Source organism: Schistocerca serialis, chromosome 9 (genome assembly GCF_023864345.2).
Source record: "Schistocerca serialis cubense isolate TAMUIC-IGC-003099 chromosome 9, iqSchSeri2.2, whole genome shotgun sequence".
Lineage (NCBI taxonomy): Eukaryota > Metazoa > Arthropoda > Insecta > Orthoptera > Acrididae > Schistocerca > Schistocerca serialis.
In genome coordinates this window covers 166,174,470-166,199,379 of record NC_064646.1, presented here as the reverse complement: position 1 = coordinate 166,199,379, position 24,910 = coordinate 166,174,470, and the positions used below count along the sequence as shown (strand labels likewise).

The 24,910-nt window shown below is 36.6% G+C and overlaps 1 protein-coding gene across 2 annotated transcripts in view; it reads right to left on the bottom strand.

Annotated features, from left to right (window-relative positions):
• The window catches only part of LOC126419269 (oxysterol-binding protein 1), a 297,237-nt gene that overhangs the window by 24,952 nt on the left and 247,375 nt on the right, over positions 1-24,910 (bottom strand). For both annotated transcript variants that reach the window (XM_050086426.1, XM_050086427.1), the window contains 2 exons: positions 13,777-13,946; positions 109-275 (listed from right to left, as the gene is read on the bottom strand). In XM_050086426.1, coding sequence (XP_049942383.1) covers positions 109-275; positions 13,777-13,946 — 337 coding nt within the window. The remainder of the gene's footprint in view (positions 1-108; positions 276-13,776; positions 13,947-24,910) is intronic.

Here is a 24,910-nt window from a genome sequence, read left to right as displayed (position 1 = left end):
CTTGTAATTAAGAAGCACACAATGAAAGTTAACTAAAAACATAATGACACTAACAATGCAAATCTTTCATAGCATACAAAACAACTTTTTTGCAACTTATCCACTTACGGAGGCATCCTTCTCTTCCAGACAAGTTGATATGGACCAGTTTTGAACACTGGATTCTCTAGGCTACCTTGAGAACCAGTTACTGGTGCAATTTCTATCTTATTGTCCCATGTACCTGATACAATCCATTTGACATTGCCATCTTGATCCATGACACAGCCTTTTACCTGGAAAGCATGGTCATTTCAAATTTCTGTAAAATGTCAGATTAATGAAGCAGTTATAGACTTATACATATTGCCATACTATATGGCAGAAACATACAAATCATGAAACTGACACTTCAGTTATTAGCAGTTTTGTCTTAATTTTTCTTTTAATGCAACATCATTCAATTTTACCTACAAGACCAACACAGTTCTGTATCTTTTCCACGTTGGAGTAATTATTTAATCACAGCCAGACTGCTGTAATAGATGAGTCAGGCAAGAGCCTCAGGTGTATTTTTGGGAAGCTTACTGAACTTCAAAGGCATTGAATAATCCTTTACTGGCAGCCTGAGTGAAATGGAAGATTTTTCTCGAAGTACAAGCATAGTACGGCACTACGGAATTCTTTCTGTACATGGATTCACAGAGCGACTTTGTGATATCAATGACCTTTCCTGATTGTTCGCTTGCCAAATATAATGTGTCTATGAAGGGGTGCTATTAGCAATATGGAGAGGCTAATCAATGACAATGCTCAAGGGCAAAAATAAAACCAAGCATTCTGCTTATACAGCAGCAGTTTTTTAAGAAGCCTAAATATTTACAAATTTCAGAAGTTGCTCTGAATTTGTGAAAACAAGAGTGTTAGTCACAGACAATCTTGGAAGAAGAAAGGTAGCTTCAGTGGGACTGTGAAACTGAGCTTTATTTCTGAGTTTTGTAGACACAGTTTACCATAGGGACAGACAATTTTATGATGGTAGCTTTGTTGTAGTAATAACTAATAGCAGTTTAAACTCACAAAACTGAATATGCGAAGTATGGTGGTATTATCAGGCAGCTATTAGGTTCAGTGGGATTAGACCATATTGTTTCCAAAGATACTGGAGTGTGTGAATTTGGTGTAATTTTCTGACTTTACTAACTTGGAATGATAATCCCAAGAATTTTTCTTCAAATGATATTGGTATGTTTATATGGGTCTGTCAATTAATAATTTTGTCACCAATAATAGTGCAATTATGTTGCATATTGAGATCACAGATGAAGTTTCATGGCAAACTTGTGAACAACATTTCATGGCAAACTTGTGAACAACAGCAGCAAACTACAGCTTTGTTTCAGTAAAAATATATTTAATTTGAAGTCTTATACTACTTTTTGCTATAATATTAATACTCATTCATGAACACAAGCCAGTGAAGTGCAACTCTATTCACAAGTTCACCAACGATAATTTGTACTGTGGTTATGGATATAATTGTACAATGTTTACATTATATGAAATTCATTTTAGTTTTTTACCAAATGTTATTTTGTATTTATTTTAATTTTTGCTTTTCTTGCTTCAAGTTCTTTGTATGTTTCTTGCCCACTTTATCCCCTCGCCATCCATGGCTTTGAACTACGTAATATGTATCTTTGTTTCCCTTTGTAAAATTTACAATGATTTGATTTATATTTGGAATTTAGTTTGCTATACATTAAATAGTACACAGCACCTAGTGGAACACAACTGCTTCCTGAACACCGTTAAGTATTTCAGTAAACCATTAACACTGATAAATTTCCACTCCTCACCAGTGCTAAGGTACAAATGCAGTGTAGTTCTGGAGGTCCAAATTTTCACATGTGTGTAACACATATTTCGTTCAAACTCAATTTATACACTGGTAGCTATATCATATATAGTAATATATAACAGACAATAGAATGACAGTCCATGTTACACTAGACAGTGGTATAAAAGTGCTTCAATTAAAAAGCCAAACAGTAGAAGAAACAATCACTGGACGATACTAAACTTGCATTCATTCTGTTGTCCAGTTCATATGAACTTTAGATGCAATGTCATTCAAAAGGACTCTAAATTATGGTACTTCCAATGAACTGGAATCAAAGTGAAAGGTATGTATATGTTGTCCAAAGCACTGGGAATTATGTTCAAATTGAAAGTATAATGGTATGCGAACTGAACATAAACAAATAATAGCAATGTTTATCATGCAACACAAAAACAGAAATCAGCTGATCACTAGTTATTAAAACCACAGCAATTTGGTGTCTCAGCATCTTGCAGACAAGATACACAAAGACAAAACTTGTTAATGGGGTTTGGGTAGGAAGGAACTGCAAAACAAAATGAGACTTTTTCTCACTAGCTCTACTACAGAGGTACTGAGAAAATGAATTTCAAAGTGGAATGAAGTTGTCACTCAAATTATTTTAGTGGTAGGCAAACACTGTTGCAGGTTCATACCCAAAATTAGTCCAATTTTAATATATATCAGATCTCTTTCCAAGAGTCATCAGGCATATTTTCTCAGGTTTTCCAGCAGATCTTACAATACTGTTTCTGCAATGCGAAAACAGAGCCGGCTGAGACAAATATCACTAATCAAGTGTTTCAAGGAATCCCCAGCTAAAAACAAAATGTTTATTAACTAACTCCAGCAGTGGCTGAGTAGCACTGCTGCATAGCAGTAGCAGACAGACTGACTGTGTGGCACGGGCCAGCGCATGAGATGAGGCCAGTTCAGCAAAAAAGGCATGTCTTTTGTTATCAACTACACTGGTGACTAATCAAGATCACTTCACACAGACAAAGTATAATGCCAATCAATATATTACTTTCAAGATGCTTTCCCAGATCAACCTGATGCCTTAGCTTCCACATTTTTAATTCAGCAGTATTTAATTGTGTTTTCCTACATTTCTTGATCAACTAAAAATTGGGACAGGTCTTTTCAGTAAACATTTGTTTTCTCACTTCTCACTTCCCCAAGTAATGTTGTCCTGCATGCTGTCCCACAAAGTCAAATTCCAAATTCCTTTTTAAAATTGCAAAGAAAATAAGCCTAATGATTCATAACCCTCCTAAGGGTCAGTAGACTGATTTTCCCTGTTTAGGAGGAAGAGAAGTAGTTTCCACACTAGGATAATTAGCACACAATAGAAATGATGTACTGATTCAGATGAGGGAGACTATTTCCTTCATAAAAGTATCCCATTATAGTATCCAGAAGTACTGCAGAAGTCCAAATCTACAGTAGTCACTACCATACCAAGCAAAAATTGCAGTTAAGTACTGCTTGCATGTTTTTATAGACAAGCATTTTTTTTTAAAGAACACATTATTCACTACTTATCAATGTTGCAGAATTCCTGATACACTGTTCATATATGTTTGATTTGTTACATTTATTTATTCATGTGTTTAGTATGAGAATTTCAGGAGGATATGAGTTACGATATACTAACACAGAAAATGATTTGCTGAAAACTAACACTGTAGGGTGAACACTGTAATGGATCTGGGAGATGTTATTTTTTTTACCATATTTGTCGATACTGAATTGTAAATGTTTTCTTATATTTTTTGTCAGAATTTATTATAATTTGCCTTATTATATGTTAATTTACTTCTGTTTTTGAGAGTGAAAGCATATTGATTACTATTAGTAAATGTATCGAAGAATAGCAAAGAGACTGATTACAAGTGGGAGCTTGTGTGTTGTGTAAAATATCTTTGACGTTGGAGTCGTCTTTGACTATAGTCAGTTGGCAGTGAACTCTTGGTGTGTGTTGACGGAAGAACAATGTCAAGGTCGACGTCATAAATAATTTTGAATTATGTTACTATTTTTTTTGTATTAACTATAAAAAAAGAAACTACATTTGAAGAAATGGTATTCTTAACACCAAAATAAGGCAAACACGTTGAACCACGTCTTTTCTGCAGCCGACAAAGATGCATTGTGGAATCATACTTAGACAACTGAAGCCAAGACTAATATCGCCTTGCAAATGTCTAACGGAAAAGGTACTGTCATGAAATATGGCAAATTTAAGTAAATAAAAAATAGTGACCATACTTTCAACTTGTGTCTTAGCCGGGATGCGATATTTTAACTGGGGGCTCAGCCGGGATACAATATTTCAACTGGGGACTGTAGCCGGGATATTGTGTTCACGAGATCTTCAACAGTGCTACGAGGAAGAAAATTTGTGTGTGTTAATACCAGTTTCTTCAGAATGTGTGTTACAGTATTTGTGTTCATCGGGAAGTAAAAGTTTTGGAGAAGAAATGTTTCGGCAAAAAATATAATTATCGACAGAAGAAAATACTTCAAGAATTTTGGTCAACAATCACATGGATGGAAAACGTGGATTTGCAACAGTAGAAGAGTGTTCCAGATAAGTCACGAAACCCTCGTATATTGTTAAAACAATATTTTTATCTTGTTTTGTATTGTTGTGTATAAATTTTTGTTCTTCACAATGACTTATGAGATTTTCGAGAGTATTGTGCCTAAAGTAGAAAGTAGTAATTTAATAGACTTCGAACATCAGGACAGGTCAAATGAAACAGAAAGAACCAATCAATTTGATTTAAAAAGTTTTCTTGTAAATTTCACGAAAGAAATTAAACAATCAGTTGACGACAATAAGACTTACTGGGATGAAAAAATTGATAACATTTTGTTGCAAGTCCAAGCAGTCAATACCCAAGTGGGTGATCTTTCGAACAGAGTTGGCAGTGTTGAGGAAAAAATTGAATCTGTGGAAGCAAAAGTAAATGAAATTGATGCTAAATTGAGCGGTGAAATTAATACTGTAAAAAATGAGTTACTGGTAGATAGGGAAAGAAATTTAATTGATTTTAATGAGATAAAAGGGGAAATTAAAAATTTGGATGAGAACACAAAAGTTTTAGTAAAAAATGTACAACAAGAAACTGACAATCGTTTGGTTACTCTAGAAAAAAAAGTAGAGTGCAATCATTTAGAAAACAAAAAATCTGTCAGAGAACTTAGCGAAAAAATTGAAAGTTTTGACATTGAATTTCAAAGCAAAAATCACAATGTCAACACATGCAATCTTGTATCTAATATTCCAGTGAAGCACTTTTCGGTAGATGGACCCTTATATCCCGTTGATTTTATACAGTATTGTAAGGATTGCTTTTTACCTCACTCACCAGATGATATGAAAATTAAATTTGTGAAAAAATTCTTGGAAGGGGAAGCTTTGACTTGGGCAAACCAGATTGTAACTTTGGGGATGACCTTTTCAGAATTTGAATCAAAATTTCTGGAATCAAAAGTGAATTTTTGAATGGGAGAAACTATAGAGAATCAGATGGGAGCATGAAACAATTTTGCAAAAGTGAACTTCAAAAACTTATTCATTTAACAAAACCTTTGGATGACTTGACCAAAATTGATACCTTAAAGAGAAGATTGCCATCAGCAATGCAGTTGAGTTTAGTTCATTGTCCTGATAGTAATGTAGAGCAGTTTCTCAATTATATTGAAAAGTTGGATAGGGTAACAACAAGAACACACAGTGGGTTTACTCAGAAAGGTAATGGTCAAAATTGGGGAAATGACAACTTTCAAAAAAGGGAACAAAACAATTATCATGGTGTCAGTCAAAATTCAGGGGGATATAACAATTTTCAAAAGAAGGACCATAATTTTTATCCAAAACAAGAACAACATTTTCGCAGAAATAATCAACAAAATAGAGAACACTTTAGGGATCAAAAGCGCAGAAATTTTGTTAGAGATCAGTACAATAGAAACTACCAACAATCAGGTAATGTTTGGCATAGGAATGGGAACAGAAATGTTGATCAGACATTGGCGGAACCACAATCAGCAGTTCAAGCAGGAACAAGTTGCAATTCAGGAAACAAAAAACGAGTAGACGCCCCCTTGAAGGTCCGCAAGGTTGAGGCAGAAGGTGAGCATGATGAAAGGACCAATGGATGTGACTATCATAAACCCAAACATGACAGTTCCAAACCTAAGCTATCGCATGAGGTCATTAGTTGTTACTTATTGAAGAAATTTCAAGAGGAAAATAATGATGATAAAGATAAAATTTTCAGTACACAAGAACCTACAGTAGATAAAAGTAATTGCGATTCATTTAATTTAACAGAGTTTTACACTTGGGCAGAAAAGAACAACACTTTGTCAGATGATGTAATTTGTAGTAGTTCAGAGACGTGTGTGAGTGAAAGAGAGAATGCATGCTGTGAGAATGAAAATATTGGTCAAAGGGATCTGGTAACTTTAGAAAGGGGAAATTATATTTTGGGGGATAATTTGAATGTGTATGACCTGAATATGTATAATGATAATGACATATAAAAACAAAGATGAGGTGACTTACCCAACAAAAGCGCTGGCAGGTCGATAGACACACAAACAAACACAAACATACACACAAAATTCAAGCTTTCGCAACAAACTGTTGCCTCATCAGGAAAGAGGGAAGGAGAGGGGAAGACGAAAGGAAGTGGGTTTTAAGGGAGAGGGTAAGGAGTCATTCCAATCCCGGGAGCGGAAAGACTTACCTTAGGGGGAAAAAAGGACAGGTATACACTCGCACACACGCACATATCCATCCACACATACAGACACAAGCAGACATAATGATGTTGATGATAAAGTTGATTATGATGGTAATGATGTTGATGATAAAGTTGATTATGATGGTAATGGTATTGATGATGATGTTGAGGAAAGGTATTTCATTAGTTTAAATAGGGAGTTGGGTATACACATGGTTGAAAATGGATTAAATAGTGAGAATATTATAGAAATTCCCAGGGATGTTACCAGGATGAATAAAGCTCACAAGCTGGATGTATGTGAAAGTGTGAATTTTGATGTTGTTGGTAAAGAATCTGACTACACAAATAATGATGACACATGTATAACTTCTAGCCTAAGTGAAACTTTTACAGATACTAATGATACACACACATTTCTTATGAATACATGGCTGAACAGTGAAACTATTTCTTTTGACAAGAACTTTAGAAAGATGCTTATCAATGTATGTGAAACTGTATGTCCTGAGTGGTGGAAAAAGATGAGATATTTTATTTTTGAAAAGCTGAAGGATAAGTACTTCAATAGTATACAATGTGATTTGGATGAAAATTCTTGGCTATTTGAGATAATAGAGAGTACTAATGACAATTTTGTATCTTGTGCAAATTTTATAACTTTGACAAAAAATACATTTAATGATATACCATATGATTCTGATAAGTATAGGTTTGGGGAAATTGAAAGTGATTTATTACATGAGGATACAGGTTCTGAGAAAAGTGATCAATTTTGCAGTCCTTATATAAAAGTTCAAATTGGGTCATGGATTGGTAAATGTTAAATTGATACAGGAAGTGAGATCTTGGGAATATCTGAAAGGTTAAGCAAGAAATTGAAAGTGGGGAAAGATTATGTTGAAATGCAGTTGTTGGGGTAAAGATAAAAGGTGCTACTGGGAAGAGCAGTAAATTGGTAAAAAGCCAGGCTTTAGTGACATTTTTAATTGAAGGCAAGTTGTTCACACATGGATGTTTTGTAATTCAGGAATTTAATGAGGATTTTCTTTTGGGTATGAATTGGATAGTAAAAGTAAATACAGCATTTGATTGGGTTGGAAGAAAACTTTTGATAGAAACTAGTGAAAGGGAATACATTCAGACAAATCTTGTGAACACACTTGGTGATCAGAGTAATGGAAATTTTGACAGTATCAATTTACTAAAAGAAAATAGATTGGAGAATATTGAAACTCATAGATTTGATACTGATGAAGTTGAATTTGGGAATTTAGTAAATTTGAAAATTTCAGAAACACAAAATTTATCTGGGGAGCAAAAACAACAGTTAGAAAATCTGCTGTGGGAATACAGTGATGTTTTCAGTGACATACCTGGTAGGGTAAAGGGTTATCAGTGTGAGCTTCAGGTAAAATCTCATGAACCATTTTTCATAAAACCATACAGTATTGCAATATCAAAAAGACCTGCTGTTGAGAAAGAGCTGAAAAAGATGGAAGGATGTAATATAATAGAAAGGAGTATCAGTGCATATAATAATCCTCTAGTAGTAGTTTCGAAAAAAGATGGTGGAGTAAGATTGGTTTTGGACTCTAGACACAAAAACAAAATTTTGTTTAGACAGACAGACCATCCCGAAAAAATTGATGAGTTACTCTATAAATTTACAGATATAAAATATATGTCAAGTTTGGATCTAACTTAGGGTTTTCATCAGGTACCACTTTCGGTTAATTCTAGGAAATATACTGCTTTCTTGTACAATGGTAAGAGTTACCAATATTGTGTTGTGCCATTTGGGTTAAATTCTTCTGTTTCCGAATTTTTAAGAGCTTTGGATCACGTACTGGGGCAAGAACTGGCGTCTAAACTGATAATTTATGTAGATGACATTTTGGTTACAGGGCAAAATTGGGAGGAACATTTTTCGATTTTGAAGTCAGTTTGTGAAAAACTTAGAAAAGGGGGGATGACATTGAAATTAGAGAAATGTAAATTTGCAGTTTCTGAATTAAAATTTTTGGGTCATGTTGTCACAGACAAGGGAATTTTGGCAGATCCAGAAAAAATTAAAGCAATTTCAGAAATTCCTATTCCTAAGACTAAAAAACAATTAAAATCATTCTTTGGGTTATGCGGTTATTACCGAAAACATATAATTGATCAGAGTCTGAATGCACCATGTTTAAGTCAATTACTTAAGAAAAACACTGTTTGGGTTTGGGATAAAAGTTGTCAGGAAGAGTTTGATAAAATTAAGCAAGAGTTGAGGAAGCAACACTTATTACACAGACCTGATTTTAATTTACCATTTTGTTTGAACACTGATAGCAGTAATTATGGGCTTGGAGCAGAGTTATTTCAAGAAAGAGTAGAGAATGGAGTTAAGATACATTGTACCATAGCATTTGCAAGCAGAAAGTTGCTCAAGCATGAAAAAAATTATACAGTCACAGAGAAGGAACTTTTGGCAATTCATTGGGCTTTTACAAAATTTAGAATTTACCTTATTGGACATAAAACCATAGTATTTTCGGATCACAAAGCTTTGAGTTACTTACAAGAGTGCAAATTATACCACAGTAGATTGACCAGATGGGCAATATTTCTGCAACAGTTTGACTTTGAAATCAAACACATAAAAGGTTCTGAGAATGTAGTAGCTGATTCACTTTCAAGGTTACCAATTGGGGGAGAAAAGGAGATTTTTGAACAAGAGGAGGAAAAGCAGTTTAAAATTAGATACTTGAAAGGGGTGGAAAATGAAAAAACAATTAGAGCTATGTGTAACAAAATTAGAAAAAAATCAAAATTTAGATCAGAGTTGGAAATTAATCAAAGAATGTTTGGGCAAGAAGGGGTATGAGAAACTTGATAAATTTTACAAATTACATAAGGGGATTTTATTTCGGAGAACAGATGTAGATTCTGATAATTGGAAACTGTGTTGGCCAGAGGCAGATGCTGATAAGCTGATCATTTACATACATGAAAGTTTTGGTCATTGTGGGATACAGAAGTGCATTCAAAAGATACAAGAAAATGTTTATTTTTACAATATTGGAAAGAAGGTAAGAAAAGAATTGGCAACCTGTGACAAATGTCAGAGAGTTAAAGTGAGCAATCAAAGATGTGGTGGAGAGATGCAAAACATTATTCCGGAAAAACCTTTAGATCTTATTGCAGTGGACTTATATGGAATGTTACCAAAGAGTAAAGGTGGTCACTGTTACATATTTGTTATGGTAGATGTATTTTCAAAATTAATTAAACTATATCCAGTGAAAAAAGCTACTAGCCATGAAATTATAATAAAAATTGAAAGAGATTATTTCGCACAGGTGGGTAAACCAAAAGCTATATTATCAGATAATGGTTCATAGTTCACCTCTATAATTTGGAAAAAGTTTATTGAAAGATCAAAGTTGAAGCATATACTTATATCTGTTTATTCTCCGTCTACCAATCCTGCAGAAAGATATATGAGGAAAATTGGGAGACTTTGTAGAACCTATTGTAGCCACAAACATCTAACTTGGTTTGAGCACATGGTTTGAGCACATTCGAAATTTTGAAGATATTATGAATAGCCTACAACACAGTTCCACAGGATTTTCACCGTATGAGATTATGTTCAATATTAGACCTCCAAATCTTATACCAGAACTTATTGAATTTCCTAAATGTACACCTTTAACTATGCAAGAGAGAGAAGATATTGTCAGGGAAACTATGAGGAAACAAGGGGAAAAGAGGAATAAAAGACATAACAATAGGGTAAAATTAACCACTTTCAAAATTGGGGGTCTTGTTCTGGTCAAATCTCATGAAAAATCAAAAATATTAACTTCAGAAATTACAAAATTCTTTGATATCTATATTGGGCCTTTTGAAGTCATAGAAAATCCACACCCTAATGCTTATTGTTTGGTGTATCCTAAGTCAAAGAAATTATTTGGTCTCAGGAATGTTGTCTCTTTAAAACTGTATAAACAGAAATCATAATTTCAAAATTTAAATAACCTATTATCATCTAAAACAAAAGTCCTCCACTGGAATACGCTTGTTGGAACAAAACTGCATGTACAAACAAGTATGTATATTTGCATGTATAAATTAATAATTTGAAGTCACATGTTAATTGAAACTGATGAAAAAACACTGTTGTAACAAAGAATGAGAGAAAAACTTATTTTTACTTTTTTACAAAAAAAAAAAGTCTACATAGTGAGCATTTCTGAATTTTTCTAATTTTTGGAAGCTAAGTCTTCCCTGTGGGTGAAGGCATGCATGTGAGGACATGCATGCAAAGGTATAAGTTTCAAAACCAATTTTAGATAAAGCCTCATGATATATGAGCAGTTTATTGTTGTTTATACTGATGTTGTGGGGAGCAAAAGTACTCTTCACAAGAATGTGACTTGTAGTAATATTGTAGTAGAGAGGCAAGTGTACATAAATAATTGCAAAAAATTTAGATAATACTGATGTATCTTTAGCTGTTAAAAAAATACAAAAGAAAAAAACATGAGTAAAAAAATTTTTTAAAAAGAAAATCAAACAAAAAAAAACAGGAGTTAAAAAATTAAAAAGAAAATCATAAGCAAAAAAATATACAAAAGAAAAAAACATGAATAAAAAATAATAAAAAATCAAAGTAAAATATATTATATATATATATATATATATATACAGCTAAAGATACATCAGTATTATCTAAATTTTTTGCAATTATTTATGTACACTTGCCTCTCTGCTACAATATTACTACAAGTCACATTCTTGTGAAGAGTACTTTTGCTCCCCACAACATCAGTATAAACAACAATAAACTGCTCATATATCATGAATAAAAAATAATAAAAAATCGAAGTAAAAAAAAATATATACATATATATTTTTTGCTTATGATTTTCTTTTTAATTTTTTTAACTCATGTTTTTTTGTTTTGTATTTTTTAGTTTAGGATTCTTTTTTTTAAAATTTTTTTACTCATGTTTTTTGTTTTGTATGTTTTACAAATAATAATAATTATTATTATTATTATTTTTACAAATAATAAAAAAATCAAAGTATATATATATAATAGAGGGAAACATTCCACGTGGGAAAAATTATATATAAAAACAAAGATGAGGTGACTTACCGAACGAAAGCGCTGGCAGGTCGATAGACACACAAACAAACACAAACATACACACAAAATTCAAGCTTTCGCAACAAACTGTTGCCTCATCAGGAAAGAGGGAAGGAGAGGGGAAGACGAAAGGAAGTGGGTTTTAAGGGAGAGGGTAAGGAGTCATTCCAATCCCGGGAGCGGAAAGACTTACCTTAGGGGGAAGAAAGGACAGGTATACACTCGCACTCACGCACATATCCATCCACACATACAGACACAAGCAGACATATTTAAAAAATGCAACAAATATGAGTTGCGAGATTCACAAGTTTGCTGAAACTGCCTGCCTCCCACTCTGCCATCACAAACCTGGACACTGACTAGCCCATAATGCTTCATTGCAATCAATGGTGCCAGTGAACTTGAATTGAAATTGATCTGCGTTATTGGTAACAGTACAACATTTTTGTTAGTAGCTACTTTCTAAATGGAAAAAAATTAAAGGTATTCATATGTTGAGGGCAATCAAAACAGTGAGTCAGTGGATAAAAGAGTCATAGTCAAGAGTGAGAGAAGGCATTACTGTTAAATCTTTCAAGAAATACCGTATCAGTAACAGTCTCTATGGCACTGAAGAAGACAACAATGAAAAGGAAGAGGAAGAAAGTTCAGATGACTATTTTCAGAGAAGTTAAAGGTCAGTTTGGTTTTATAAACTACAAATTTTTTTCGTCTGGCTTTGTAACTCAATAATAAAAATGGTAAAATGTTTTTCTTCAAACTGCTTACAAATTGAAGTGGATCTTATACTACATGGTGTCTTACAGTCTGTAAAATATGGTATGTTCTCCCAGAATCCTCTTGTTCTCAATTTATTAAAACCCCTACCCCACACTCACCTCCAGCTCTGCCCCATGAACCCAATTTCACTTCTCCAGCATTCACACCCTCTTCTCCAGTCTCCCATTTCCTTTCCTCTATCCACTTCTCCACACCATTGTTTACTACATACCATTGTTTACTACATAAAAGTGTTGCCTGAAGACAGAATGATTTCTCTGGTGGCAGATTATTACCCCACATGGCTGCTGCCCCTTCCTCTCAGCTGCCAATTGCCCTCCTCCAGCTCCCAATATTCTCTATCACTCCCAACTAGCCTTCTCCCCCTCTTACTCCATCCAACAACCTCTCACACCAGTTGGGACACAGTCCTGGCACAGTGTGATCTAGCACTCATTGCGCGCGCAGTTTTGTGTGTGTGTGTGTGTACGTGTGTGTGGTGGGGGTGGCAGGTTATGTATTTATGTATACTCAGGTATGTGTATTTTAGCTCTGAAGTAGTACTCATCTACAAATTAACAATTTCAGTCTTTTTTATGTGCCGATTGATGAATCAACCATATATCTTTAATCCTTCAATTATTTATCCCATTAAGGACTTTCCATTGCCATATAAATGTCAACCAGCTGCATGTAACTGCTTGTTTGTTGCATACAGTATCATACACACAGTCTGTTCAAGAAGTTCTACGACAAAATTTTTGCACCAGAACTAGTTGCGCTCTTACTCAAACTACTATGTTATTATTTGAGCTGAAGTTTCCTGTACTAGCAGATTTCTTTGTACTGGTTGAAAACAATTTGTTTTCTGTACACAAAATCTGTGAAGGTGCAGGTCTGTTCTCTGTCATCATTTTCCAGCCAACAGAAGAGTTGTTCCGTTGATGATAATGGCCAAAAGAGAGGTATTCACCTGATTTGACCCTAGTAGACTTCAAGCTCTTCCCCAAATTCAAGTGAGAGCATTTTGATGAAGCTTAATCCATTTAGAGTGTGCTTCCTATTCTGGACAGTATCCCATGTGAAGCTCTTTCCAAGGTGTTCCAGAGCTTCCTAATCGGTACTGTGGGTTTATAGCATGGGAAGGGATGGATGTTTAGAATTATTATGATGAACTTTTTTAAATGTCTTTATTTATTTTAATCTGAACATACTGTGGAAAAAAATCTGAAATATGCAAATGCATAAGTTACCTTTCTCTGAACATCCCTGGTGAAATAACTATATGGGATGTATTTCAAATGACATTTTGCTCCAGTCTTATGGTTGATAATATCCATATCACCACTTTGATCAACCCATAGCTTGCCAACTATTATATTGTGAACTGTCGTAGTCACCTTCCGCCAAGTGTAATGATTACCTATAAGAAAGACATTTTGTGAAACATACAGAGAGAGCATATGAAAAGTAACAGAAATTTATGCAACAGTATAAACCTATCAATAATACCAAGTATGGAGCCAATAGTACTCAACAAATGAAATACATATGAAATAATGTAATCAATAGACCTACAACAATAGGTGTACTGATATTTGCACAAATGTTACACAGAAATCGTGCCCCCCCTACATTTTCAGCTATTTTACAACTGATTCATAACAAAATTCTAAAAGGTGAAAATTTAAACACACATCTGAGCTGTGAACATTGAAAACAAAGATGTTAAATAAAAAAAAGAAATCTAAAAACAAATAGAATTTACTGCATCTATAAACACAAATTTCAGTTTGCAGATCATACACTACTGGCCTTTAAAATTGCTACACCACGAAGATGATGTGCTACAGACACGAAATTTAACCGACAGGAAGACGATGCTGTGATATGCAAATGATTAGCTTTTCAGAGCATTCACAAGAGGTTGGCGCCAGTGGTGACACCCACAACGTGCTGACATGAAGAACGTTTCCAACCAATTTCTCATACACAAAGAGCAGTTGACCGACGCTGCCTGGTGAAACGTCGTCGCGATGCCTCGTGTAAGGAGGAGAAATGTGTACCATCACGTTTCCGACTTTGATAAAGGACGGATTGTAGCCTATCGCGATTGCGGTTTATTGTATTGCGACATTGCTGCTCGCGTTGGTCGAGATCCAATGACTGTTAGCAGAATATGGAATTGGTGGGTTCAGGAGAGTAATACGGAACGCTGTGCTCGATCCTAATGGTCTCTTATCACTAGCAGTCGAGATGACAGGCATCTGATCTGCATGGTTGTGGCGGATCGTGCAGCCACATCTCGATCCCTGAGTCAACAGATGGGGACGTTTGCAAGACAACAACCATCTGCACGAACAGTTCGACTACGTTTGCAGCAGCATGGACTATCAGCTCGGAGACCATGGCTGCGGTTACCATTGACACTGCATCACAGAAAGGAGTTCCTGCGATAGGTGCACTCAACGACGAACCTGGGTGCACGAATGGCAAAACGTCATTTTTTCGGATGAATCCAGGTTCTGTTTACAGTATCATGATGGTCGCATCCGTGTTTGGCGACATCGCGGTGAACGCACACCGGAAGCGTGTATTCGTCATCGCCATACTGGCGTATCACCCGGTGTGATGGTATGGGGTGCCATTGGTTACACATCTCGGTCACCTCTTGTTCGCATTGACGGCACTTTGAACAGTGGATGTAACATTTCAGATGTGTCACGGCCTGTGGCTCTACCCTTCATTCGATCCCTGTAAAACCCTACATTTCAGCAGGATAATGCACAACCGCATGTTGCAGGTCCTGTACGGGCCTTTCTGGATACAGAAAATGTTCGACTGCTGCCCTGGCCAGGACATTCTCCAGATCTCTCACCAACTGAAAACGTCTGGTCAATGGTGGCCGAGCAAGTGGCTCGTCACAATACGCTAGTCACTACTCTTGATGAACTGTGGTATTGTGTTGAAGCTGCATGGGCAGCTGTACCTGTACACGCCACCCAAGCTCTGTTTGACTCAATGCCCAGGCGTATCAAGGCCGTTATTACGGCCAGAAGTGGTTGTTCTGGGTACTGATTTCTCAGGATCTATGCACCCAGATTGCATGAAAATGTAATCACATGTCAGTCCTAGTATAATATATTTGTCCAATGAATACCAGTTTATCATCTGCATTTCTTCTTGGTGTAGCAATTTTAATGGCCAGTAGTGTATAAGGCCAGGAAAGAAGTACAAATAAAAATGAAGATTGCCTACAAAGTCTCTAGTCATGAGCGACACCAAAATTAAAAACATTGTACACAAACATACTGGGTGGGCCAAAAGTCACTCACCACTGTAACTTTGTTCAATAACAAACAAAAAATTGAAATTCTGAACTTTATTGGAGCTACAGAAGAATTTATAACAGTCATTCTCGAAATGTTTTCCACCTTTGTTGATACATTTAGTCAGACAATCTGATATGCTTACACATACTTGACTATACAGTTATTTATACTATCAGGATCTTCAAAAGTGCTGTAAACAGCTTCTTTCGAATTCTCAACTGTTCGTGGGTTTGTAGCGCACACTTTCTTTAATGTGACCCCAAATGAAAAAAATCCATTGGTGTGAAGTCAGGTGATCTGGGTGGCATTTCTATTTCCCATTGCCATCCAATAATTCTACCACAATGAACATCAACAAAAGTAAAACGAGGATAATGGAATGTAGTCAAATTAAGTCGGGTGATGCTGAGGGAATTAGATTAGGAAATGAGACACTTAAAGCAGTAAAGGAGTTTTGCTATTTGGGGAGCAAAATAACTGATGATGGTCGAAGTAGAGAGAATATAAAATGTAGACTGACAATGGCAAGGAAAGCGTTTCTGAAGAAGAGAAATTTGTTAACATCGAGTATAGATTTAAGTGTCAGGAAGTCATTTCTGAAAGTATTTGTATGGAGAGTAGCCATGTATGGAAGTGAAACATGGACAATAAATAGTTTGGACAAGAAGAGAATAGAAGCTTTCGAAATGTGGTGTTACAGAAGAATGCTGAAGATTAGGTGGGTAGATCACGTAACTAATGAGGAGGTATTTAATAGGATTGGGGAGAAGAGAAGTTTGTGGCCCAACTTGACTAGAAGAAGGGATCGGTTGGTAGGACATGTTCTGAGGCATCAAGGGATCACAAATTTAGCATTGGAGGGCAGTGTGGAGGGTAAAAATCGTAGAGGGAGACCAAGAGATGAATAGACTAAGCAGATTCAGAAGGATGTAGGTTGCAGTAAGTACTGGGAGATGAAGGAGCTTGCACAGGAGAGATTAGCATGGAGAGCTGCATCAAAACAGTCTCAGGACTGAAGACCACAACAACAACAACAATTCTACTACCAAATAGCTTGTCAGCAAAATTTTGCACAGCTGTTGTGTAATGCAGTGGGGCTCCATCACGTTGAAAGTAAAGTAAGATGAAGTTATCGTAGGATATTTGTAGTCCCAGGATGGCACGGATTATCAAACATTTCTAGGCAGCTACCTTCAGTTAATGTTCCATCACACAACCAAGGGCCAATTACTTCACTGCATGAGATAATATCCCAAACAGTAACACCAGGTTCATTTAACTTATGCTCAAAAGTAATTCTACACTTCTCTGTATACGAATACATACACTAATGTCTGTTGACATGGCCTGATAGTTTGAAAGTTGCCTCATCACTCCAAATTATCTTAGAAAACATTTCATCACATTCTCTTTATTTAACATGGTCTCACAAAACTGAAGCCTATCACTGGGGTCAGTCTTCCAATAGCCCATATATCAGATGAGGCATGTGAAGTTTGAATTTGGCCTAAGTGAAATTCTCTGCACAGAAGTTCAAAAAATATCCTGTTCAAAAGACATCCTATGGACAGACTTTTTAGGGGGCCTGTATAACAACTTGTAAAACTCTGAACTTAGTTACATCACTTACTGATAGCGTACTTAACCTGTGGTAATTTGCTGCAGATCCTGTTTTCTTGAAACGTTTCTGTAAACTGTAAACAGCCTTCCTTGTAGGCGAAAATGTTTATTTCTTATTCCACTCATTTACTATCAAATTATAATCACCTTTGTATCAAGTTTTTAAAGCAAAAACTTTCTGCATTAGAAAACATCTTCACAACAGGTTCGAATCAATAATTAACTCTGTCAGAGAAATTCGATTTAATAGCAACTCACTCTTGTGTTTGTACCTGTAATTATCACAAACAAACAAAATTACCACTCTGTTTTCTATGGGTTATGATGGGTAGTGACTTTTAGCCCACCAGTACAGTGAAGTCAGCATCCAGTGCAACGTGAAAATAAGCTACACCCCAGGTGACAGCAAATTTTCTCTATGTTAAATGACAATACAAACTTTCCCTCAGAGCTGCAAAACTTAATCAATCCTCTGAATGATAAAGGTTTCATATGCTGGCGTAGGACTTCCTAGCAAAAAATGAATTTGTTTTGGAAAGATCTTTGATGCATCGTAACATGTACTCTGCATATTTTCAAAGTACAAAAGTATACATAAGAATTCCACCAAACACAGCATAGTATCTTCCAAAGCACTGAAATTGAGATTGTGCTGTATGATGCGCTTTTGTCAGCCAATCATAGCTCAAGTCACGTGATCTCGCAAGCTAATGACAGCAGATATTCAGAGCTTAGAATACATTTTGTAGTCAGCCAATAGCAACATCACGTAAGTAGTGCGAACAGACAAACAGGAAAAGTTTATGTTTCAAATTGATATACATACAATATAGCTACAAGCTAAACTAAACTTTAACATATTGCTGTTTTTTACGATGGTATGGCTTGGCAGGATCCTAAGAGCACAGTTTAAATTGCAACAGCACAATATTACTCACAAGCAGGATTATTTCATTGTTGTGCACCAAACATTTCTTGGGCTATCTGGCTGAATACATGTTGTGTCGAGCACTTCGACTTTTCCATAGAAACACCAGTTACATGTGAAACTGCTCAAGAACTCATCTCTCACTTTACAAAAATGTGTCAGTTTTTTAATAATGGCATAAATCACTGGTCTTTTAGGCCCAAAATTTCTCTAAGTGGCTGGTCCACAAGATGTTTAGTTTTGGAAGAGAGTCAAATGCTCTGCAATTAAAGAAATTCATTGCACATTCCCACATGTAACATAATCCATCTTGTGTAAAAGGAAATTTTTACTTGGAAATTAACACTTCTCAAACCATCATTTGCAGTATTTTCCTGTGACTTGTTAGGAATGCAAACAGCTGAAATATCACAGTCATTGAAAGCAGTCTGTTGTTACGAAGAATTCTCATTCTTCATTCTAAAGCTTTTGACTCATTCTGCCGTCAGCAAATGCTAGTGTGTGGAATGTGTTTTGTTGTTGTAAATAGTGTATTTTCTTAGCAGTGGAAGTTTTATTTTGGCGTTATTCTCTCATTTATGGTTTACTCCTGCTGTGTTATTCTGCGGTAGTGGGCTAAAGTAAAATTCTTTGTTAGAGTATCAGTTCTTACCAATCAAAATTACAAAAATTTAACTGAAAACCGAAACAATGAAAAATTCCCAGAATTCTAAAAAATTCCCGGTTTTCCCAGAGCATATACATCCTGCTTGATACTGCAGAACCCACACTGTTGGTCCAGCCAGAACAGAGGAGTATGTGCACAGAGGTTCCTGAAATGGGGGGTAGCAGCTTTTTCCAAAAGCTTTATGACATTAGCCAACAAGACCTTGCTATGTTGGTACTGCAAACAGCTGAAAGCAAGGAGAAACTACAGTAGTTGCTTCTCGCAAGGGCATTTATCTACTGCGTGGCTTAAAGATGATGGCACCCTCTTAGGTAAATTACTCTGGAGGACAAACCGTCTCCTGTTTGTATTTCCGTACAGGGACTACTAATGAATAGATTGTCATAAGGAAAAACAAAACTTGCATTCTATGAAACAGTGTGGTATGTTGGATTTAATCATGTAGGTAGGTGAGACAATTTTAAAAGGGAAATAGATTGGTTGAAGTTAAATTAAAAACAATGCAAACACCAGGTAGGATTATCAACAATGTCAGAAATGAGAAATTACTGTTTACAGTAAAGAAGATATGTCATGCTGCAGACAGGCACAAGTAAAAAGACACTTATATAAAGCTTTTGGCCACAGTCTTCATTAGTAAAAGAGATCTTCATGGGAAGTAGCAATCTGTCTTTTCCTACAGTATTAAAGCTATTCATAATTATATATAATGCTGTAGTAAGAACATGGCTTCTTGTCAGATTAATATATAAAAAATCAAATAAGGACAATATAGCTGCTGGTCTAATAATGAAAAAGAAAGTACGAATATAAGTAAGCTACTACGCATGGCATAGTGAATCGCATATTAGCCAAAATAGACATGAAGCCAACACCCGCCAAGTCATACAAGTTTATATGCCTACTAGATCCATGTATTCGTTTACGAATCAAGAAAGAAGGTTGCATACACGGAAGACATGCAGATAAAATGGAAGGTGACAGACTATATGAGATTCTGAATTCAGATTTTAATCATTTACAAAGGCAGGTATCGACTCTGGCAATAATTTACTGGTTATGAACTGAAGATTAAAACTAAAGAAACTGCAGAAAAGTAGGAAACTAAAGCGATGAGGCTTGGATAAATTAAAGGAACTACAGGCTGTTGAGGGTTTCGAGGGACCATAACGCAATAACAGACTGCAAGAGGAGAAAAGACTACAAGAAAAGGCTAAAAAATAGTGTTGAGAGATGACAATGAAGACAGCAGAGGATCAAATATGCAAAAAGACAAGGTCCAGATATGCCACAGCGCTCTATACAGTATTGGTGTTACTTGAACTATCAAGTGACATTTGACTCAAGTGGCCCTAGTGCATGGAATAGCCGAGAAACTATAAACTAGCTGTGACAACAATCTATTGCTCTGCTTAAAATTTGATAATTTTGTGAAACATTAGGGGCAATAGCACTAAATTCTATAATGTTACAAACTCTTGTTTCTGAACAGGTTTGCAACAACAGTTCTCATACTGATAGACTGTACTGATTTACCAAGTGGTGTGCAAATGAGAAATTCGGTCACTGTTTATGTATTAGAATACTGTGTAAAGATGTTACCAGCTTTTAATCAGCTTTCGAACATGATGAAACAAGACAGAAAATTAATCCAGAACAAAATGTCTAACAAATGAAATAAACCATATTAAACTGATTCATTGTTGGGAAATAAATTACGGAAGCAAAACCCATCATGGAGATAGTACCAAGAGTCGTCAGTAGATCGCGGGGTGAGCGAAAATTCAAAAATTGGACTGAATTGTGATTCTGATCTTTTACTTATGTATTAGTTGCTGTTCTTACATATAACTTGTGCTCTAGAAGATATTGCAGTCTTTGCTTCCACATTTGCTCAAGCACAGCACTATGGAAGGGTCGGAGGAGGATAAATGATTGACTCAAAACTAGATGAGTGCAGGGAGGTGAGTACGAGCAGCAGCAAATTACATCATGCTGCCAACCATGGGAATATTTACTGAATACTTTGGCCTTTTAGGAACATCTATGATGTTTAAACTGTGACTTGTCTGAATCCATTAGTAGCTGACTTTCAAACTGGACAGTAGTATACATTTTTGTAGGATAGAGTACAATTTTATGCAAGGGCCAGTGACATACTGTACTTTGGAATTTCACAGCCAATGAGAGAACAGCAGGCAGATACGGTTGGAAGTAAGAGACATTGTCACAGGCTCACGTCAGCACAGAAGTGAAATCTGGTATGTACTTGGATAAAAAACAGCTTTGTTCTCAGGTCCCATGGTACCACAACCTCAGAAACCAAGATAGTGATGGTTAACACATTATACATATAGGTACTCATCCAAGGACAAGCAATAAATTGATCTTTTGATTTATGAAAAATATCTTGAAATGACTACCGACTAGCTTATGTGGTTGAAATCTAGGTATGTAGTTAGCTAAGTGGATATCCAGGACAAGAAACCATCAGATGACAGTGAAGCAGCTAAACATTTCGAAGTTCAAAATGGCTCTGAGCACTATGGGACTCAACATCTTAGGTCGTAAGTCCCCTAGAACTTAGAACTACTTAAAGCTAACTAACCTAAGGACATCACACACACCCATGCCCGAGGCAGGATTCGAACCTGCGACCGTAGCAGTCCCGCGGTTCCGGACTGCAGCGCCAGAACCGCACGGCCACCGCGGCTGGCCATTTCGAAGTGTCTTTAAAAGACATGACTGACAAATTGATAAGTAGGGCTACATAAAGTAAATGACTACAATGCAAATGAAACTGGTTTATACTGAAAGAAAATGCCAACAGTACCTCCAGTTTCTAAAAATAAAATATATTTGCCTGGTTTTAAGGTAACCAACTCATACACAATTGCTGTGATAAACAGGAATGTTACCGGAACATATAAGCTACCTTTAATGATCATACAAAAGTCTACAAATCAGCAGTGCTTGAAGGGAATGAAAAGCATATCCATTCATCTGCAAGAACAAAAAGAATTCATGAATGAAAACAACCATTTTTATAGAATGATATGACACTGTGTTTATTGCCGAAGATAAAGAGCAACATTCTGCAACTCAAAATTATTGAAATTCTCTCTTGTTGATTGATAATGTCACAAGCCATGCTTCAAACATTTAACTTGAAAGAGAAAAAGTTTATAAAGTTCCTTTTTAGCCTTCAAATATTATTTCAGTCCTCCAACCGAGGGACCAGGCTGTACTGCAAGTTTCAAACTCTATTACTGACAGGCACTGCTGCATATGGAACTGAGCGGGAATGAAAACAATTCAGGAACTGTGCAAAGAAATTGACTTGAAAGGTGGTGAGTACATGGCAGCAAAAGTTTGGGCCACTATCAAGGACATTAACTAACCAAAGCTTGAATGCTTCATTCAGATGAATATAACTCATCCAAAAAAGCCACCACATGGAGCTTCCAGTGAGGAACATTTTTATTGCCTTGAGACAGCTAAGAGGTTGTTAGGATAACAAGAAGAATGTGATTCTGACCAAATGCTGTTTTTAGCAATTTAGAACTCTAACTAGGCTATTGGGTCAGTTCTCTGTCTTATTGGTAAGATATGTGACACAAAACATAGAAGTGCAGTTGTGTGTTTAGTTCTGTGTTTGTTTCATATCTATACAATTACCAGTAGTATATGTTTTTGTACATTATCAGTTACCTAAAAAAAACAATTACCTGAGCACTCCCTGCAACCATTCCTTCCAGATGATCAAAACTTTGATGTATTTTAATTTCTGTTCAAGATAGAAATAAACAGAAAAGCATTTTTCTGAGAAGACAAGTTCATGGCTGTAGTCCTCAACTATGTGATATAATAATGTTATATCTCCAATAAAAGAGAATGGGTAGATGCATTAGACAGACCAAATTCGGTTTCAGTTCTCTGAGACTGCAGATGTGTGTGCAAGTTGCATTTGCATCAGTGTGTGTGTGTGTGTGTGTGTGTGTGTGTGTGTGTGTGTGTGTGTGTACTGCTGGCAAAGGCCTTAATGGCCGAAAGCTATAATTGTGTGAATCTTTTTGTTGTGCCTATCGTGACTCAGCACCTCCGCTATATGGTGAGTGGCAACTTTCCTTCTCTTGAATGATAATCTTCAGAGCTGAGATGTAGTGGCAGCAACCAGATGTGGTAAGATTTAAACCTAGGTGCACATTGGTGGCTTTTAACACAAATGGACAATGCAGAGCAGCATGATAAGATACAATGCAAGAATTGGACAGGTGGAAAGCAATATCGCACATGAAGTAGACAGGAAGAGAAAAGGTAGTTTTAGTATCAGTGCAGACAAGCCAATGCTGATACGCTATACTGTTCGCATGGGTGTTTCACGAGTTGACAGCGGCTTGATAATAACTTGGGATCAGAAACACGAGAGGAAATGGAACTTGCCATGCAAGTCAATCTGCAGGAAGAAAACAGTCTGAAACCAAATAGAGAAGTTCACAGGAATAAACTCAGCATGCTCCTGGAGCAGATGGTTTATGACTGAGCACTCTAAAACAACACTCGGCATGAAGTGCAAGGCGACGTATGTGGTGACTGAACTCAGCATAAGCACTGGCCCACTCAGCTTATTGCCAGCCATAAGTAAACACTTATGTCAGTGGATGTGCCCACACTACGCGTGTGCTCTCTCCATGACAGGTTTTCGCATTAATTTGTTGCACTAACCATACTAGCTCAGTTGCCTCCATTGCGATGGGCGCTGGTGGGGATACTAAAGGTTGGGAAGCAGATATGTGGAAATTTTTTTTACTTATATATATGTGTCTTTTTGTCTTACTTCATCTTTTATGACAAAAAGAGGATACTCGTGTGTTCATAGGAGATATTGCAGTATGAAGGGTGTTGTGTTTTTTTTTTAAGGGCGCAAAACTGCTATGGTCATTAGCGCCCGGTCCGTGACTTAGGAAACAGTAAAAAACCGAAAGTGGAAACCAGTAGCAATGGGAACGAAAGTCATAAAATTGGAGAAACTAAAAGCAGAAGGAAGGCTTAAAAATCCACTACAGAAAGGGGTGGGTTGTCCCCAAAAAAAGCTTCAAAAGACTGACGTCATTTCACTGGCACTAATAAACTCGAGAACGCGATCGGCTGAGCGCGTGTCATCTGCTAAAATTGACGATATATCAGGCGACAGCTGTAGACGGGAGCGTAACGGATTAAAATAGGGGCACTCAATTAAAAGGTGTCTTACCGTCCACAGCTGAAAGCAGTGGGGACAGAGTGGGGGAGGATCGCCGCTTAAAAGATGTCGATGGCTAAAAAGACAGTGCCCTATCCGGAGTCTAGTTAAAATTACCTCCTCCCAACGACGCGTTCGGGAGGAAGAGGTCCAAGCACAAGGAAGAGCTTTCACGTCCCGCAATTTATTATGGGGAAGTGTCGACCAATGTGCGTGCCATAAAAGAACAACACGACGACATAAAACGGCCCGTAGATCGGCGAAGGGAATCGATTGAATAGCTGGCCGAAGAAGAGAGACTGCAGCCTTGGCTGCTATATCGGCCGCCTCATTTCCACAGATACCAACGTGTACCGGGAGCCAGAGGAACGCCACCGAGACACCCCCCAGGTGGAGCAAGCGCAGACAGTCCTGAATCCGGTGGACCAGAGAGTGCACAGGGTAAAGAGCTTGGAGACTGAGGAGAGAGCTGAGAGAATCTGAGCAGATAACGTACTGTATCCGCTGATGGCGGCGGATGTAGTGGACAGCCTGGAGAACAGCATAAAGCTCCGCAGTATAAACCGAACACTGGTCGGGAAGCCGAAATTGATTTGGGGTG